Source organism: Orcinus orca, chromosome 4 (assembly GCF_937001465.1).
Source record: "Orcinus orca chromosome 4, mOrcOrc1.1, whole genome shotgun sequence".
NCBI lineage: Eukaryota > Metazoa > Chordata > Mammalia > Artiodactyla > Delphinidae > Orcinus > Orcinus orca.
The window spans coordinates 135634201-135654556 of NC_064562.1; the positions used below are offsets into that span (position 1 = coordinate 135634201).

Consider the following 20356-nt stretch of genomic DNA (forward strand, 5'->3'; position numbering starts at 1 on the left):
CAGGGAAGCCCCTCTGCATTCCTTTTATGGCTTTCTCACCTACAGATTGTTTTGCTTATTACTTTTGTCATATGTAATATATGCATTTACAATTTATAAATTAAACAAAGGTCCCTTATGCTTCCCTTCCAAAAAGAAAAAGCTTAGTGTGTGTCTGTTAACTAAACTAATCTTAATCATTTGGGAACAACATTTAGATCAGTATTAAGATTTCGATTTTAATCTGTATCAGATGGTGACAGTATGCTGGCCACATGGTAAATTGTCTATAGCAATCCTTATTATATTTTTGCTATTCCTCAAGATCAGATTATAAGTGAGCTTCTTAATCACTATTTTATATTTTAACCAGAAATATATGTTTGATTTAAACAATTAATTGATTTTTAATTCACAAGGTAAAGTATTAAGAGGCATTAGGGTGGAAAACAAGTTGACTGTATAACAGTTCTTGAGGCTGAATATTTCAGTATGCATATAATCATGTTAAAATAATAGTTAAGCCTCATCTATAAATTGGCATCGAGAGGAGATTCCTCCATGTTGATGGATAAATTCATTCATTTTACAAATTTATTAAGTATCTAGATAGTACACTATATTTGTGATGAGTTCTCTGAATGACAAGAAGAAGGTGCTATGTCTGTGTCAAAGGAGAAACTAACGTAGCCTAAGGAATCAGAAAAGGCTTCACAGAGGAAGTCATATTCAAAACCTCACAAGTGAAGCCTCATTTGGCAAGAAAGGAGAAGTAGAGAAGATTCAGGCAGAGCTATGGACCAGTGTTTGATAAGGCCCTGAAGGAGGACAGACCATGGATTAGGGAATTAAATTATGTAGCAGCTGTGTGAGCAAGAGATTTTCCTGGTTCTCGTGGGTTGGTTCTGGTTGTATCTGAGGTCAGGAAGCTACTTAATGATCACATTGAAGAAGCCTAGCAGAGCTATAGAATTTTACAAGTTAATATAAAAATCAGATCAATTGGTAGTCTTGGAATTTTTCTAAAAATGGTTGAATACAAACCATTAAGGGAGGGATGAATACATAGCAGAAGCCCCTTCTGCCACTGAAGGTGTCTCTACTTGGAGACCATATAGAAGTTTTAATGTGGCCCATTTACCTGGTTGATATCACATTAGAACATTGTCTATAATGTGAAAGTAAAGAATATTTCAAGTTGATAATTTTTTATGAGTTTTAAAGAGTATTTTCAAGACTGCTATTGCTGAATATGTATAACTAAAAAACAAACAGACTTTTCCATTAACTAATCTTGTATCTTACGGTAAAAAGCTAGGATTATAGAGTTCCTCGTATTAGTCTGGTACTGTAAGCTGTCAAAGTGGTTTTGATGAAAAAGAAAGGCTTTTCTTAACCTTTGAATTACATTCAGTTAGGAGTTATAAGTAAAGTGTATCCCTAGGTCTATGAATAATGAACTGGAAAAGAAGACTGGAAATTAATGTTCTAACCATGAAGACTTGCTAATCACTGTGAAGAATAGAGAAATCAGATAATGATGCCAAAGTCATTTAGTGGCTAGATCTGCTCCCTGAACCATTCCTTCCTGACTGTAGAGACAGCATGAACCCTAGGAAAATAGCTGAAATGTAAATCACATATCATCCAGCTGGCCCAGGGCCTCATGGAGCACAGATGTCCCCTTATCTTTTTCAAAACCAGAGAATGTAACAGATTATTGAGAGGGAATACTTAGAATCCCTGTAGCCACATTTCTTAGTATTCTCATCTCTATATTGCTTCCCTACTCTCCCATAATCTTCATGATTATTTTCCTTATTTGTTTCTTAAACTTCTTCCTCATGCTTTTCCTTCACGTTACATTTAGCTTTAGGACATTTTCTATTGCATAGGAATACTCATGTTCACAATCATCAAGTTTGTTAGGAAAATTCTTTTTTGAAGAATCAGTTCTTATAATCTTATTGCCCATGGATTGCCTGGGTTTCAGAAAGATGTAGATAAGCACTGACTTAGTAAAGAGAAGAGGTCTATTTTTGAGTATGTACAGCCATTTATATGTAATGAGAAATATATATATAGTGAGGTTACATTCTTACAATTGGACCAGGTCTATATTTAATTCATAACAAGGTAGAAACTGTGGATTTAATGTGACTAATAGTGTCTCTGATATTTCTATAAACTAAAAGTATTATGTAATACATTTTGTAAGAGGCAGAGCTTGTCTTTTAAATTAAAAGAAATTTTTTTTTTCTGAAACTATGTAAAAGATATTCAGGATAGTGATAGATGAACAAAACAAATAGCCTTTTTTAAAAATCAACTTTATTTTTTAGAGCAGTTTTAGGTTCACGGCAAAATTGGGGGCAAGGTACAGAGATTTCCCAGATACCCTCTGCCTTCAGTCATGCATAGCCTCCCCCATTATCAAAGTCCCCCATTAGAGTGGTACGTTTGTTACAACTGACAAACCTACATTGACACACCATTATCACCAAAAGCCCATAGTTTACATTAGGATTCACTCTTGGCATTGTACATTCGGTGGGTTTGAACAAATGTATAATGACGTGTATCCATCATTATAATATCCTACAGAGTAGTTCCACTGCCCTAAAAATCCTCTGTTCTTTGCCTATTTATTCCTCCCTTGGTTGCTTCGAGGTTTTGGCCATTATGAATTAAGGTGCTGTAAACATCCATATGCAGGTTTCTGTGTGGACATAAGTTTTCATCTCCTTTTGGTAACTGACAAAGTGCAAGATTGCTGGATCATATGGATCATATAAAAGTATGTTTAGTTTTATAGGAAACTGCCAAACTGTCTTCCAAAGTGACTGTACCAGTTTGCATTCCCACCAGAAATGAATGAAAGTTCCTTTTGCTCCACATCCCCCCAGCATTTTGTGTTGTTTGTCACTGTTCTAGATTTTGGATATTCTGATGGGTGTGCAGTGGTATCTTACTGTGGTTTTAATTTGCATTTCCCTGATGACATGATGTGAAGCACCTTTTCATGTGCTTATTTGCCATCTGTATATCTTCTTTGGTGAGGTGTTTATTAAAATGTTTGGCCCATTTTTAATCAGGTTGTTTTCTTATTGTTGAGTTTAAGAGCTCTTTGCATATTTTGGATAATGGTCCTTTACAAATGTATCTTTTGGAAATATTTTCTCCCAGTTGTGGCTTGTCTTGTTATTCTCTTAACACTCTTCTCAGAGCAGAAGTTTTTAATTGTAATAAAGTCTAGCTTGGGACTTCCCTGGTGGTCCAGTGGTTAAGACTCCATGCTTCCACTGCAAGGGGTGCAAGTTTGATCCCTGGTTGGGGGACTAAGATCCCTCATTCTGTGTGGTGTGACCAAAAAAAAATTAAAATTAAAATTAAAAATTTTTAAGAAGTCTAATTTATCAATTCTTTCTTTCATGGATCATGCCTTTGGTGTTGTATCCAAAAAGTCATTGTCATACAGAAGGTCATTAAGGTTTTCTCCTTTGTTATCTTATATGATTTTTGTAGTTTTGTGTTTTACCTTTAGGCCTGTGATCCATTATGAGTTAATTTTTGTGACAGGTTTAAGGTCTATATCTAGATGTATTTTTTTGCATGTATTTTTTTGTATTCTAGCAACATATGTTGAAAAGACTGTATCTTTGCTCCATTGTATTGCTTTTGCTCAATTGTATTGCCTTTGCTCATTTGTCAAAGATTAGTTGATTATATTTATGTGGATCTATTTTTGGGCTCTCCCTTCTGTTCCATTGATCTTTTTGTCTGTTATTTCACAAGTACCACACTGTCTGGATTAGCTTGTAGTTTTGAAGTCAGGTAGTTTAAGTCTTCTAGTTTTGGTCTTCTCCTTCAATATTTTATTGGCTATTCTGGGTATTTTGTCCCTTCACGTACACCTTAGAATGAGTTTGTCGATATCCACAAAATAACTTGGTAGGATTTTGGCTGGGGTTGCATTGAATCTAGAGAGCAAGTTGGGAAGAACTGACATTATCAGAGTTTTGTAGGTTTTTTCATGTAGATCTTGTATATATATTGTTAATTTATACTTAAGTATCTTATTTTTTGTGGTGCTAATGTAAATAGTATTGTGTTTTTAATTTCACATTCCACTGTTTATTGCTGGTATATAGGAAAGTGACTGACCTTTTTATATTATTAACCTTGTATCCTGCAGTCTTGCTATAATCACTTATTGGTTCCAGGAACTTCTACATAGATGATCAGGTCATTTGTGAACAGAGACAGTTTTATTTCTTCCTTCCCAATCTGTATATCTTTTTTTTCCCTTTTCTTGTCGTATTGCATTAGCTAGGACTTCTTGTATGATGTTGAAAAGAAGTGGTAAGAGTGGACATCCTTGGTTTGTACCTTATCTTAGTGAGGAAACTAAGAGCTTTTCACCATTAAGGATCATACTAGCTGTAGGTTTTTTGTAGATATTCTCTATTGAGTTGAGGAAGTTCTCTGCTCCTAGTTTACCGAGAATCTTTACTATCAATAGGTGTTGGTTTTTGTCAAATGTTTTTTCTGCATCCTGTAATATGATAATGTGATTTTTCTTCTTTAGCCTGTTGATGTGATGAATTACATTAATTGATTACCTACTAGGAAAAAACTTCCCATCCCACTTATATTTGCTCCCTGGGATGATGCTAAATTCAATATACATAGAAAAAGATGAATCATTTTAAGATAGAATATTTGAAAGGTAAGCATACAGAAAAGTTTTTACAATAAGGAGAGGAGAAGTGGAGATAGAAGTTGGATTTTAAAATATTAGAACATTATTTCCTGAATGCCACAATGCCTGGGCAACAAATGGTCTATTAATAGGAACTTTATCCCCAGGGTCCTCTGCCCGTATTTTGTTTTCATGTATAGGCCAAACGTTTATTGTCACACTCTTAATTATTACCTTATTTTTTATTTCTCTACCTTTATTTTTTCTTCCATTCTTTTTTGTTTATGACACACAAATATAAATGACAAAGGTCACATTTTTGGTTGAAGAAATTATTTCATTGTACTGTTTTTCCCTCAAATATATTTTCTCAGGTGTATAATCATGTTTGGTGTAATTATACGTATAATATCTTAATTTAGTCCTTATAAAATGTTCTTTTTTTTTTTTTCTGGCCGTACCACGCAGCTTGTGAGATCTTAGTTCTAGTTCTTATAAAATGTTCTTAATAAATATCTACATATGCAGTACTGTCCCTATCTTATAATATCTGCCTCAGTGAAATGTGACATGGCTAAAGTTCCCTGTTAAAGATTGAGTTAATGATCAGGAAAAAGAAAATGTTGTGTGTGTGCGTGTTTTTAAGCACACAAAGTAGTTATTATTTTCCTTTTAAAGAAATTGCCTCAAACCTTCAATTATTTAACCTCTTTCAGGTGGAGAGCAACCTATTCCTCTTTGGAACGAACATGATGGAACAGCAGATGGAGATAAGCCTAAAATTCTACTCTATTCCCTGAACTTGCAGTTTAAGGTAACAAAAATAATAATATAATAATGATTCTTTAAGAAGTATTTTTCTACTTAATTAATGTATGCTTGTAGAAAATCCATATGATATATGAGTATGCCAAATAGAAAATAAAACTGAAGTATAACCCTGTCCGTGCATAGAAGAAGCTTTAACAATTGAATATCCTTTAGGATGTTTTCCTATTTGTATTTTTATATATGTATATATTTCTGCATTTTTAAAAACCTTGAATACCTTTCCATGTCAGAACATTTAGATCCACTTTATCTTTTTGAACAGCTGTGCTATATATTATACAGTTGTAACAATTTAACTACTTCCTTCAGATGAACCTTTTGACTTTTTTTCTAATTATTGCTGTTATAAATTACTCTGTAAGAAATATTTTGTACAGTTGTCCAGTTAAAATAATACCTTAATAGAAACGTTATTTCCAATATTTACGATATTAGTGTTCTTAAAAATAAAAATCATTCTTACCAAATAGTTATTTACTTGTAATTAATGTATTTAACACATGAACAGTCTATATTTTAAATACAGAATACTGGAATAAAATTTAATAGCTAAAAAAGTTCCGACTGACATGAGAAATTAAAGGATGTTGCCAGTTTTATTAGTTCATCAGGCATCCTATGTGTGTTTAAAAACATGGCTGTTTTATTTATCATATATTGAAAGATTTCATTTGTGTGGGTGTACATTGTTGATTTAAGATTCTTTTTTTCCTCCAAACATATAATCTGCTAGGGTATTCAAGTAACGGCCACAACTCCCTCAATGAGAGCTGTGAGATTTGAAACTGGACTGATTGAACTGGAACTTTCGAACCGACTTCAAACCAAAGCTTCACCAGGAAGTAGCAGCTATCTGAAACTGTTTGGTAAATGCCAAGTGGATTTAAATCTGGCATTAGGACAAATTGTTAAACATCAGGTGAGTGCTGAATATGTTGATATTAAAACTCTGGCTTTTAAACTTTGCACATCAATTTAAACTACTTTAAGTATTACTATACTTTAAAAAGTATTGAGTTGAAGTTCGTAAAATCTGATTGTAAATTCTAATAAAAAATCATTTAAGAAGGCCCTTATAATTTTACCTTGGTATTTCATTGAGTATATTGGTGGTATATTGTTCAGTGCAAATGCAATCACATGAAACTTGAATCTAGTATCTTCATAAATATTCGTTTATAATTTCTCTTGATTTTGTTAAACAGTATTTTTTATTTCAACACTTTGTACTAACATTGGTCAGTCTTTAAAATGTTACTAAGTTTCTTAGCTGTCCTGTTTGATAATGGCAAATTTTGCATGCTATAATATTAAACATGTAAAGTTTAAAAAAAAATGTGTATATATACAACAGTAAATCAGATTTCTGTTGTATAAAAATTAACTTTCACAGCTCATCAGGGAATTATACTATTATTTTTGCTAAAAATTATTATGTAGATTTAACCTTTTTCCTTCTTTAGTTTGAAGATTAAAAGAATACCAGTCACTTTTCAAAACTGAGTGGCTATATTAAAGATTATGTGGGGGAATAAATGAACAAAAATTTCATGTCATCTCTAGAAAAACAGTAATTTTTTCAAATAGAAACACAGTTCGAGAGGAGAGAGGATCTGATTATCTTGAAACATTTAATATATTGCCATTGAGGCTATGGCCCTAATCCTAGCTTTTGTATGAATTTTATGTATGACTTCCTATTTATTTCTTATATACCCATCCATATTGTATATTAATTTCAAGTGTTTATGGTACAGAGTATCAGGAATTTATCATTGACAAATAAAATAGAGAAAAATGTACTGTAGTTCTTTTAGTGAACAATACCATTAATGGTGTTAAAACTTCTAATTTTTTAAATTAAAATATTTTCCATTATTTGATTTTATTGAGCTTTTAATTTTATTTTAGGTTTATGAGGAAGCTGGTTCTGATTTTCATCAGGTTGCCTATTTTAAAACTAGAATTGGGTTAAGAAATGCCCTGCGAGAAGAAATCAGTGGTTCTTCAGATAGGGAAGCCGTGCTTATTACCCTGAATAGACCAATTGTTTATGCACAGCCTGTGGCCTTTGATAGAGGTAAGATGAAGTCTATCAATACTGTCTTGTTAGATTTAGAAATGTTTTGGTAATGCTAGAAAAAATCATCTGTAGTTTACCAGTTTAAATGCTTGACAGCTAAATGTCTCTTAAATTTGAAATGTGAGCATCCAAAAAAAGTTTCTTGCTTACTACCATCAGTTTTTGGAGTTACTTTACTTTTTAAAGTTATTTGCTTTTTACATGGATCTATAGGAATGTCTGATTCAGAATTTTAAATTTTTTGGCTTGGATAACTATTGCACCCAATTGTCTTAGCACTGTCTTTATTCATTTATTCTATAAACATTTATTGTTAACTGTCTAGAAGTGGAATACAAATATGGAAAACAGGATCTCTGCCCTCAAGGAGATCTCAGTTCAGTGGGAAAGAGAACGAAGTAGACTACAGAGTAGAGATATATATATATACACACACACACACACACACACTTTTTTTTCCCCTTATATCTGAGGGTGTCTCTCACTTTCTCTGTGTTTCTCAGAGGAGAAACTAAATTTTCAGATTCAACTTGGAGTTAGGAGTTCACCAAGGAGACAGGAAGTGAAAGCTTGTCCTATTTACCTCTGTATCTGAAGGCCCAGAACAGTCCCAGGCATGTAGTTAAGAACTAAATAAAGATTTGCCAAGTGAGAAAGAACATGAATGAATATATATGAGCACAGAGGTCTAAGAAAATACAGCAGCCACTTTTATAAAAGAAAATAATGGGAAATAAGGCTGAACGATAGATAGGATCTAATTAATGTGTCTTGGGCAAATAGGAATTGTATTTTAGAAGTAATGAAGAACCATTTATGAAGCCATAAAAGATTTAAATCGGTGGTGGGCATTGGCTGGTGATAAGACATTTTGTTAGAAAACTGCCCTTACCATTTTATTTTGCTAAATCTGGTGCACGTTTTTTTTTTTTTTCATTTCTCATCTTACCAACTTTTGATCAACTTTCAACAACTCCTTAAAGTACTTTCTACTCTTTGTGTCCATGACATAACACCTGCTTTTCCTTCTACTTCTCTGGCCCCTTCATCTTTATCTCTCTTTAGACTCCTCCTTGTATATACTGCATTAAATGATGGTTTACCTTAAGTTTTCAATTCTTGTTACAAACTCAAATGTCTTCGACTTCTCTCTCTAAATCACACTTTATTAATGTATACTCCCAGTATTACGTACCTCTCCTTCAAGAATTTTTAACTGTTGCAACAGAAAGCTGTATATGGTCAGGGTCCATGTGTGTTTTCGTTTGTTATTCCATGCCAATGCCTAGCATATATAGTAGGCATTTCACAACTAATTCATTGAATGAATGAATGGACCTGGATTTTCTTCTTTTGCCACTTTGCAGTCGCCTGCTTTCTGCTTTTTTCATTTCTCAAGTTGACTGTATCCTCTTAGATCCTTTCAAATTCTAATGCTACAATTTTCTGGGAGTAATTTTTATTAATCAACAGGATTTTGCAGCTCTAGAGGTTTACTTGCCATATAGCTTTACAGTTTTTATTTTAATTTTCCTTCTGCCCTGTCTTAATTATCAAAAGCTGTGCTGTTTTGGCTGAATTATAAGGCTGCCTATGACAATTGGAATGAACAACGAATGGCTTTACATAAAGATATTCATATGGCTACAAAGGAAGTGGTAGATATGTTGCCTGGTATCCAGCAAACGTCAGCCCAGGCGTTTGGGACTCTCTTCCTCCAGCTCACTGTGAATGATCTGGGAATTTGCCTGCCTATCACAAATACTGCACAGGTATAAAAAATCGAATCACAGTCCAAGATTAAGAGCCAGACATTTCTAGAAACCATTTTTATGTATATAGAGTATAACAATAAGCTTTTCAGGATAACAGTTTATAATTTGAGTTTAGTAGATAGCAATTAAGATTGAACTCCTTCAACCGTTATTTATCCACAGTGTATTAAATATCAATTTCATGAGACTTTTCTCTGAAGCATTCTGATATGCCTCATAATAGTAATGAGATTGACACCCATCTAATAAATCTGAATTTTTACCTTGGAAAATAAGCAGCTTAGTTTTCAAAATTTTTTATTTGTTTTGTATTTAGCCAAGACATCTTTGGCATACACTTGATAATAAAATAGAAACAAAGGATATTTAAGGGTGCTATATAATAATGTTTAATAACTTTATCTAAAACGGGGTAGGGAATTTCAAAATTCTTTTAAACTATAATATTTAATGGTAACAAAACTTCCAAGTTATGTGTACTGGATAAAGCAAAAATTTACTCTTTGTGATTTAGGACCAGTTCTCAGGAATACATATTTGCATGCACATGTGTGTGAGGGAAAAGGCTGTGAACCCCCTGTTAGGCTAAGAAGTTACAGTTATAACAAACACAGAGGTCTACATTTTACTGTTATAATATACCTTAACCTGTAACCAGTTGTTGAATGAATTTATCTTTAAGTATTTTGTTTGGCAAAACAGTGTTAAGAAAAACTCTGAGTTGAGGATTGGCAACGTGGTATGTTTGTGCTTCAGGAGTTCAAAAATGATAATATTTTAATGACATGATGGACAGAGCTCAGGAAGGCCTTACACACCAGGGATGGTTGTCAAAATGAAAATGTTCCCCACAAACTAAAAGGCTTGAGATAAAAAGAACAGATATTTAGCCTTTTGCAAGTTTAGTTTAAAAAAATGCACATGGCAATGCATTTCACATGAGCAATTTAATTTTAAAAGTAGGCATCTTTCTAAACTGCTTTTTAATGAAGCTCTCTAGGGTTGACCCTTTCTAGATGTTTGATCTTATGAATCCTGTGAGGTTTCCAAATTTTAAAAGTTGTCACCTTTTGTCTCATTTCTTTAATATATTTTGCAGTCTAATCACACTGGAGACCTTGACACTGGTTCTGCTTTAGTACTGACCATTGAAAGTACTCTCATCACTGCTTGTTCTTCAGAATCTCTAGTTAGTAAAGGGCATTTCAAAAACTTTTGTATCCGTTTTGCTGATGGCTTTGAGACATCATGGGATGACTGGAAACCAGAAATTCGTGGGGACCTAGTGATGAATGCCTGTGAGTATCTTTTATTTTCTGTATGAGGTTTTGAATTTTTTAAAATTAAAAAGTAACCCCAGTGTCTTCATAAGTAAAACTGAAGGATGTTCATATAGAGGAATGTTATTGGACTTTGTGACATAAAGCCTATTTCTAATTAAACATATCAGAACATATTTGTGAAAAACTGCAGCTTTCAGTTGTTTGGGTAAGTAAACCAACTAGGTATTCTTTTTGATGGTACAACATTTGAACGTTTGCTCACTCCCTGATTTTTCCTGTAATTGATTCATTAATGACCAGGCAAAGTGTCTTTGTTCTGTGGGGATCTTGAAACAAAGTGGTAAATGTGTAAGATCCAGTTCATCCTATAACATAATACAGGATAACCGGGAGCAGGGATTCCAGCCATAAATAAGTCCACAATGTAGTTTACAGAGTATAATTTGTGTGAATTCCTCTGATTCTATTATGCCCCATTAAACACAGCTTTAGTTATTCCTCTGGTTGTGAATAACTAAAGCTGTGTTTATATGCTATTTTGAAGGTACAGGGATTTATTTTTATTTTAAATATTACAGCAGAGTTGATAAAGCATCATTAATCTATTTTTAATTAATTTTTATTGGAGTATAGTTGCTTTACAATGTTGTGTTATCATTAATCTTAATAATGAAGAAAAATTATATTTGAAGAATTAAAGGTTGTGGACTAAAATTCCTCAGCTAATCTGTAAAACAAAATTAATTACTTTTCAGAAGGCGGTATGCCATTATTTAGCAATTTTTTCCTCTCTTCACTGGAAGAAAATCTTCTTTCCAGTTCTGGGTTTTCTTTGAGTATTGGGAGAACTTTCGAGTGTTTTTATATCAAAAATTGAAGTTTTAGCATTTAATATTGGCTAAAATTTTAGGTAAAATTTTTTGGTTTTGAATGCTTTGCATTTAGATAATTCATAGGTAAAATACTAGGATTTCTTTGAAATACTTCAGGTTATTAAGAAGACTTGATATCAAAATACTCATGCCTAATACCCAAAAGACCAAAATTAGCCTTCATCAGAAATTTTTACAAGTAATCATTTTACATGGTTCTTATATATGTTTTAAAAAGTCACCATAACTGTCTTTTGTTTGTGTGTTTTTTTCCTTAAAATAAATTTAAACCTATTGATTTTTATTAAGATGACATTTTGCCATCATTATAGTCATACTGGATAGAATATATTTGGAAGCAAGGAAGGATACCATTTCCTTAGCAGTTTAAACAAAGGGAAAATGCATAAGAAATATGCCTCTGACTCAAAGTCAAAAACACATACTAAAAAATATAAACAATAACTCAGCACCTCAGTGGATATTATACCAGCAAAGTAGAACACTAACATGCTGATAATTGCGATAATCATAATTTATTTGGGGTTTTGGAGGGTATCAAATGACTTGTTTTTGTAACATGCTTATTGTTTGGTGTTTTGGGACAGTGGCAAATGAGATGAGTAGAGTAGTTGTTTTGCTGACATAAAAGAATTCCAAATTACAGATTCACCAATTAGTTTACTATTTTGTAGTTTTTATTAGTGTAGTTTTTATTAGGAGTAAGTATACTTGGATATAACTGACAATTTTTTTAAAAAAAGAGTTGAGTTTAGGGCAGAGAAATAAGGAAAAGTAGGATTATGCCTTAGGATTTTTTTTCACAGATCATTTAAAAATCATGCCCTACAGAAACAGAAATGTAGATCAATGGAACAGGATAGAAAGCCCAGATATAAACCCACGCACGTATGGTCACCTTATGTTTGATAAAGGAGGCAAGAATATACAGTGGAGAAAAGACAGCTTCTTCAATAAGTGGTGCTGAGAAAACTGGACAGCTACATGTAAAAGAATGAAATTAGAACACTCCCAACACCATACACAAAAATAAACTCAAAATGGATTAAAGACCTGAATGTAAGGCCAGACACTATCAAACTCTTAGAGGAAAACATAGGCAGAACACTCCATGACATAAATCACAGCAAGATCCTTTTAGACCCACCTCCTTGAGAAATGGAAATAAAAATGAAAATAAACAAATGGGCCCTAATGAAACTTCAAAGCTTTTGCACAGCAAAGGAAAGCATAAACAAGACGAAAAGACAACCCTCAGAATGGGAGAAAATATTTGCAAACGAATAAACTGACAAAGGATTAATCTCCAAAATGTACAAGCAGCTCATGCAGCTCAATATCAAAAAAACAAACAACCTAATCTAAAAATGGGCAGAAGACCTAAATAGACATTTCTCCGAAGAAGATATACCGATTGCCAACAAACACATGAACGGATGCTCAACATCACTAATCATTAGAGAAATGCAAATCAAAACTACAACGAGGAATCACCTCACACCAGTCAGAATGGCCAGCATCAAAAAAATCTACAAACGATAAATGCTGGAGAGGGTGTGGAGAAAAGGGAACCCTCTTGCACTGTTGGTGGAAATGTAAATTGATACAGCCACTATGGAGAACAATATGGAAGTTCCTTAAAAAACTAAAAATAGAACTACCATACGACCCAGCAATCCCACTACTGGGCATATACCCTGAGAAAACCATAATTCCAGAAGAGTCATGTACCACAATGTTCATTGCAGCTCTATTTACAATAGCCAGGACATGGAAGCAACCTAAGTGTCCACTGACAGATGAATGGATAAAGAATATGTGGCATATATATACAGTGGAATATTAGCCATTAAAAGAAATGAAATTGAGGTATTTGTAGTGAGGTGGATGGACCTAGAGTCTGTCATACAGGGTGAAGTAGGTCAGAAAGAGAAAAACAAATACTGTATGCTAACACATATATATGGAATCTAAAAAAAAAAAAATGGCTCTGACGAACCTAGGAGCAGGACAGGAATAAAGACACAGATGTAGAGAACGGACTTGAGGACACGGGGAGGGGGAAGGGTAAGCTGTGACAAAGAGAGTGGCATGGACATACATACACTACCAAATGTAAAATAGGTAGCTGGTGGGAAGCAGCCGCATAGCACAGGGAGATCAGCTGGGTGCTTTGTGACCACCTAGCGGGGTGGGATAGGGAGGGTGGGAGGGAGACGCAAGAGGGAGGAGATATGGGGATATATGTATACGTATAGCTGATTTACTTTGTTATACAGCAGAAACTAACACAACATTGTAAAGCAATTATACTCTAGTAAAGATGTTAAAAAAAAAAAAATCATGCCCTAGAAAAAAGATGGCCCTGTGTCGGTAATTCCCTGGTGGTCCAGTGGTTAGGACTTGGCGCTTTCACTGGCGGGGCCCAGGTTTTATCCCTGGTTGGGGAATTAAGACTGCAAGCCAAGTGGCGTGGCCAAAAAAAAAAAAAAAGCGTGGTGTAATTTCCTCTCTAGGTGATAATATTTTGGGGGGAAGTGCAATAAAAATTAGGACAATCTATAGGAAGGGTTCCATGGACCCCTTAAATAGTAAAGATTAGACGCTTTTCTTTAACATGTATTTAGAAAAACTAAACCGTTAGAAGTTTGAAAAATTCCAAGCTTTCTGCTAACACCTGGGTAGCAGCATTTGGTTGTCACAGCAGGAATACTGCCATCCTGGATTCTGGTTGGTCCAACTCAGAGATGACAGGTACAATGGGAAAGAGCCCAGTTGGTTTCCTACTTCTCACTTTCAGGATTCAGATCTACTCCTAAGAATTTTAATGTTCCTTATTAATTCATCATACCTCTGTATTCTATGAATTTATATAATCTTCTTTTAGCTTAATATTCAAAAATTCTCTAGCACTTCTTGGGATTGGAAGTCCCTGATGTTTTCTACCCTTTTTAAATTTACTGTTTCTTACTTTCATTTGGCCTTAGTTTTATTACTCCAATTTCAGAAGCTTTTCTTTTCATTCTAGCAGTCTTAAGATTTGAAAGGGTAGTCTAGGTTTTTTTTGCTCTGATTTATAACTATGACATTAAAGGTGAATTAGGCAATCTTTTACCCCCAAACAAGATCTAATTCTTTTTTATAATTTGTATGTGAGGCACAAGTACCATATGGTTCAAAAATATAATTTAGATTTTAAAGTTATTGGCACCATCTTAAAAAATACATAATAGAAATTGTCATTTATAGACCCTTTCTCCCAAAATAAATTGTAGTATTTCCTTTTTTTTTTTTAATTAATTTATTTATTTGGCTGTGCCGGGTCTTAGTTGTGGCATGCGGAATCTAGTTCCCTGACCAGGGATCAAACCCAGGCCCCCTGCATTGGGAGCGTGGAGTCTTAACCACTGGACCACCAGGGAAGTCCCTAAATTGTAGTATTTCTACAACTCACATTTGCATAACATTTGAATACCAGTTTAGAATATGGAATGAATTGCAAAAGGACATTTTATTTACGGTATATATACTGTCAGGTTTAGATTGAAATTTGGTTTCCATTAAGGATTACTGAGAAAGGGTCTTAATTCTATCTTTAGGCTCTACTTTGTTTAAAAGTTATTTCAAGGATGGTATGTCTTTTGTTGATTTAATTAACCTCTTAAAAAAGCTGAAATTATCTGATTAAAGCTAAGAAGTAGTAAATGTTTCAAAGTTAAAGTTAGATATGTTCTGGGGATAGGTCCATGACCTTAGGAGGCTGACCTTATGAGGTTGACATCATGGCAGGCAATCTTTTTTTTTTCCCTCATAAAATGATCCTTGTCAAAGTAAAAGACAAGGTTGATGAATCATGTCTGTGACCTAATGTGGCAGTTCTTAGTTATCAAAAAATCATTTAAAAATTATTTGCATTCTCAAAGTGCCATTCACTCATGATGGTACAAATTGTCATAGCATCTGGAAACTAGAGTTTCAGAGTTGGCCAGGTATTGTCACTCAGATAAGGAAATCACATGCAGAATGTAAAGATAAAACTGGAGTCAAATCTTTTTTTCTTTATTGAGGTATGGTTGATTTACAATATATTAGTTTCAGGTGTATGCAGTTTAGTTCTTAAAATCGATAAGAATAAAATATTGTGAGATATGACATAGACATCATAAGTCATCTAAGGTAGCCCTTTCATTCTCCAGATTAGAAACTGAAACCTAATACACTAAGATGTATCAGATAGATAACTAATAAGAACCTGCTGTGTAAAATAAATAAATTAATAAATTAAATTTAAAAAAAAGAAACTGAAACCTAGAGAGGCTAGTAATCCTGTTTAGGTAATCATTTTTGGAAGAAAAATTGCAGTGTAATATTTAATCACAAGCATAATTTTATTGAAACTTATTTTGGGGTTGATTTTTGTGCAGGTGTAGTTCCAGATGGTACCTATGAAGTATGTTCCAGGACTACAGGACAAGCAGCTGCTGGTAAGTTCACCTTTGGTATTAATTTTGCTATATATATCTGGTAGAATTCTGCTTTTTTAATCCATTTTTCCTGCCTTTATATTAGAGGCTCTTTTAACTAAACTCATTCTGGTATTCCTTAATTTTTAAAAACTATTTTGCAATAATATTAGCATATTTTTATTTATCTAACAATTAATTAGACACCATCAGTGTACAAGATACACTACAAAATGTTTTGGGAAAGACAAAGATGAATAAGATATACTTTCTATGCCATATAAGTTTAAATTCTAATAAGGTAGTTACAGCTCTGAGCATAACTAAACTGCAATAAGTGATAAGTTCAGAAAATATATAAAATTCCAATTGCTAATGAAATTTACAGGAGGGAGATAAAATTTCTAAATTTCAAAGGATACTGGAATGAGAGAAAGCTTTATGGAAGAAAAAGCATTTAAACAAGGACTTGAAAGATGGATAAAATTGTTTCTTAAGCAAAAACTGGAAAATATGAATAGAGAAAATTCAGGCGGAGAGAATAATTCCTGTCATGATGTCAGAACACAGTGTCTAGTTAGAGTTGTCCAAATTGGCTGGAATAGAGTTATGTGAAAATAAGATGAGAAAAATCTTAAATCCCAAATTAAGGAATTTGGACTTCATTTGGTGGACAGTGAGAAAGCCATTGAGTTTTTTTGAGCAAGAAAGCAGATGTGACAGTATCAAAAGGGACACTTTCAAGGATTAGAGAGGAGAAAAATCTAGGAAACTGGTTAGGAGATAACCATAGAAGTAATAATCTGTCTTAACTAAGATGACAGCATAGGGTAAATTTTTATTATTTTTACTGGTATAAAACTAGGGTAAGATAAATGGAGATGTTTATTTAAGAGCGCTTAAAATGTTGAGAGGGGAGAAGCTGATTGAATGAGCAGAGTTCCTTTCCTCCTTACTCTTCCTCCTGTCCTCCAAAACCTAGTCTCAGTGCTCATCCTAAGTAAACTGTCTCAGAAAATAGCAAGGCCTGCAGTCCCCACAGACAGAGAACTGAAAAGGTTAGGAGATTTCCAGCAGTAATGTTAGAAGGAAAAGGTGATAACTGAGGTAAACATACATATTGGGAGGAAGGTCACATAAAAGTCTTTGTCAGGGGTCTTGTTTATAAGCAACAACAACATACTCAAACTGGCTTAACTAAAAGGGGGAACTTGTTAAAAGAACATTTGCAGATCACAGTTAAACTTAGGAATGGCTATCTCAGTGAAGAGAAGGAACCAGGTCAATTCAGGGGCCCTCAGGAACTACTGGAAACAAGATCCCAGCTGTCACCAGGGCTCTTTCCAGCTCTTGTCTTTGCTTCTCTCCGGCTGCTTCATTTGTGCTTACTGCTGACCTCCTGAAACATGGCAGGAAACATGGCTGCGAGCAGCTCATGAGCCTCATTCCCCACCCCTCAGTCACTAGAGAAGGACCGGTCTTTTCTCAAGTCCAGGGAAGGATTCTTAGTTTTCCAACTTTGACCCTTACTCAGACTAATCATCTAATTAATTCTGGCTAATGAGGGAGGGCTGTGCCAGTTCTCCTACTATAGTCATGGGAAGGTAGATCAGCTAGGGGGCTAGGGGAGGAGGGAATTCATAGGTCACATGGGGAAAGAAGAGTGCTGAAAACAGAGGAACAGTAGGTGCACCCTATACAATAGGGGAATCAATCCCATAGTCTCATGTTTCTGACAGATCTAGCTGTGAGAGACATTAGTTATTACACAGGGCCATCATCCACTTTATTCCCTGAATGTAGAATTATTTAAATTTCTATACTCAAGACTTAACCAAAAACGTCACTTCTTTATTTAAACAGAAAGTAGTAGTGCTGGAACCTGGACACTCAATGTATTGTGGAAAATGTGTGGGATTGATGTCCACATGGATCCTAACATTGGCAAAAGACTTAACGCTCTGGGCAATACCCTTACAACACTGACAGGAGAGGAGGACACAGATGACATTGCCGATCTAAATTCAGTGAACATAGCTGACCTGTCAGATGAAGATGAAGTTGACACTATGTCTCCCACTATCCATACTGTAAGTAAACTCACAGTTAGACTTTTTCAGGACTGGCTTTTACCCTGAGAAAGGGATATTATTAGGTCAGTGTTATTTACTGTAGTTGCTAATTGTGGAGGAAGGAAGGGAGTGGTGGTCCTCTGTGTCTACATTTATATAATATTGTTTTTTTAATTCCATAATATTGTCTTTTAATTGAATTCCTTGTTTCATAACGGCTGTCAACCAACTTGTGCCTTAACCTACAGGTAACATGTTAACAGTAACAGCAAAGTGCAAGCAGATCTGTAGAGACAGAAAGTAGATCAGTGGTTGCCTAGGACTGGGAGAGTTTAGGGGGTTGGGAGAGGGGATGGGAAGAGACTGCTAATGTTATGAGGTTTTGTTTGGGAGGCGGTGAAAATGTTCTAAATAGATTCTGATGATGGCTGCACAACTTTGTGACTATACTAAAAACCACTATAAACCATTATACATTTTAAATGGGTCAATTTTATGGCATGTGAATTATCTCAATAATGATGTTCAAAAATGAAAGTCAAAAGCAAAGTGCACCCACACAAAATAAAGTATACATTTTAAAAATGTGTATTTCCATTTATACTGTACATATTCTATAGTATCAGATTGATTAGTTATTAAACTTATTTATTAGTTAAAAAGAAAGTTTCTCTCTGCTTTCATTCTATTATCAACGTAAAAATTTTTTTGAAACATCTTTTAACTACTGTATCATGAAATAGTTTTGTTCTTGGAAAGAAATTTTTTAAAAATTAACATTACTGTTTACCATTTAGAGTTCAGAGGAAAGTTCAGTAAGTGGAGATGGCCACAAGCTCACCTTTGGGCAACGACTTGTAAATCACCTCCTAGGCCTGAGGCCTCCACATCAGCGCTATTCTGTTCCTGCAGAGTATCTGTGTAACCCAGAGATGTGGGCCTCCCCTCAGTCTAGCCAGTCCCATCTGAAAGCATGCAGAGCTCACTCATGGGGAAACGTAGGTAGCAACTAAATGGATTCCTTATGAAAATGAAGGGGTTTGAATCACTGGAGAATTCCAATCATCTTACTTAATATAGATGGCTTTGATTCTTGCATGCTTCCTTTGATTTAAGGTGTTATTTCTGTGATAGGGTAGATTTGCTTTGTGACCTGAGGGTGTTACTGACAGACATGCTTTTGATTTTTCAGGAAGCTGTAGATCATCGAAGACAAGGAGCATCTTGTAGCCAGCCAGGAGAACTTAGAGGAAGAAAAATTATGAAGCGTATAGTGGATATCAGAGAACTGAATGAACAGGCCAAAGTAATAGATGATCTTAAGTATGTATAATGATTTTTAATTTAGTATAGTATTCCCTAATAATAGATTTTAAATGTGAAGGAAACTGGATTGGGGCCAGTACAACCCATTTAGTTTATAAATGAGATCACCAAGGTCCAGAAAAGTTTGGTGATTGTCTGAGATCATATATTCATTAGTGATAAAGTTAGAAATGTTAGTCTAGTGCTCATCACAGCTCCCCATTTCTGAGAAGTTTATGACTGACTTTATGTCACATATATGCATCTCTACGTGTATATACATGTATCTTCACATACGTATGTAAATATGAGTGTTTTGCTAACAGTATTTTTGGAATGCAAATTTTTGAGAGAGGAAGAAAATTTAGAATTTATTAAGTACCTATTGTGATTCTGACGTGTTATCTCAATTTAATCCTCACAACATTTCTATGAGATTAGATGGCATTATCCAAACTTTATAGATGAGAAAACTGGCTCGGAGAGATTAAAGAATTGGAATTTGAACCTGTGTTTGTCTGAATTCAAACTTCATGCTTTTTGCTTGCCTGTATTAGCAGTTCACTAGAACTGAGGTGAGGGTAGGGCGAGCCAAGAGGGGGGAGTAGGCGGAAGTCATTTTTTTCTTTATCTGTAGCCTGCTAAATAGTACTGACTAGGTAATACTTGCTCTGTAAGACTAAATATTCTTCTTGCCAAACTGAAATTTTTGTTTTCCCCAAAGGTGGAAAACATACTTCATCTTTTCTAATCTTTGTACTCCTGTATCTGTGTTTTTTTGCATTCGAGGATTTTACAGAAATGTATACATTGTACAGTGAAAGGTATTTGCTAAAAACTTGTCTGTAAAATCAGTTATGATACAGTGATTCACGTTTTCCTGTTGACTTACATTACAGTTTGAGTTTTGTTATCAGGGGAAAACTGACTTGAAGCAAAATATACTTCCCCCCCTAAAATCTTACCTGAG

The 20356-nt window shown here is 34.3% G+C and overlaps 1 protein-coding gene across 2 annotated transcripts in view; it reads left to right on the forward strand.

The window, feature by feature from the left end:
* Nucleotides 1-20356, forward strand: part of BLTP1 (bridge-like lipid transfer protein family member 1) — a 210715-nt gene that overhangs the window by 150351 nt on the left and 40008 nt on the right. For both annotated transcript variants that reach the window (XM_033419363.2, XM_033419364.2), the window contains 9 exons: nt 5398-5495; nt 6246-6431; nt 7424-7592; nt 9156-9367; nt 10470-10668; nt 15971-16030; nt 17873-18099; nt 18879-19079; nt 19274-19404. In XM_033419363.2, coding sequence (XP_033275254.1) covers nt 5398-5495; nt 6246-6431; nt 7424-7592; nt 9156-9367; nt 10470-10668; nt 15971-16030; nt 17873-18099; nt 18879-19079; nt 19274-19404 — 1483 coding nt within the window. The remainder of the gene's footprint in view (nt 1-5397; nt 5496-6245; nt 6432-7423; nt 7593-9155; nt 9368-10469; nt 10669-15970; nt 16031-17872; nt 18100-18878; nt 19080-19273; nt 19405-20356) is intronic.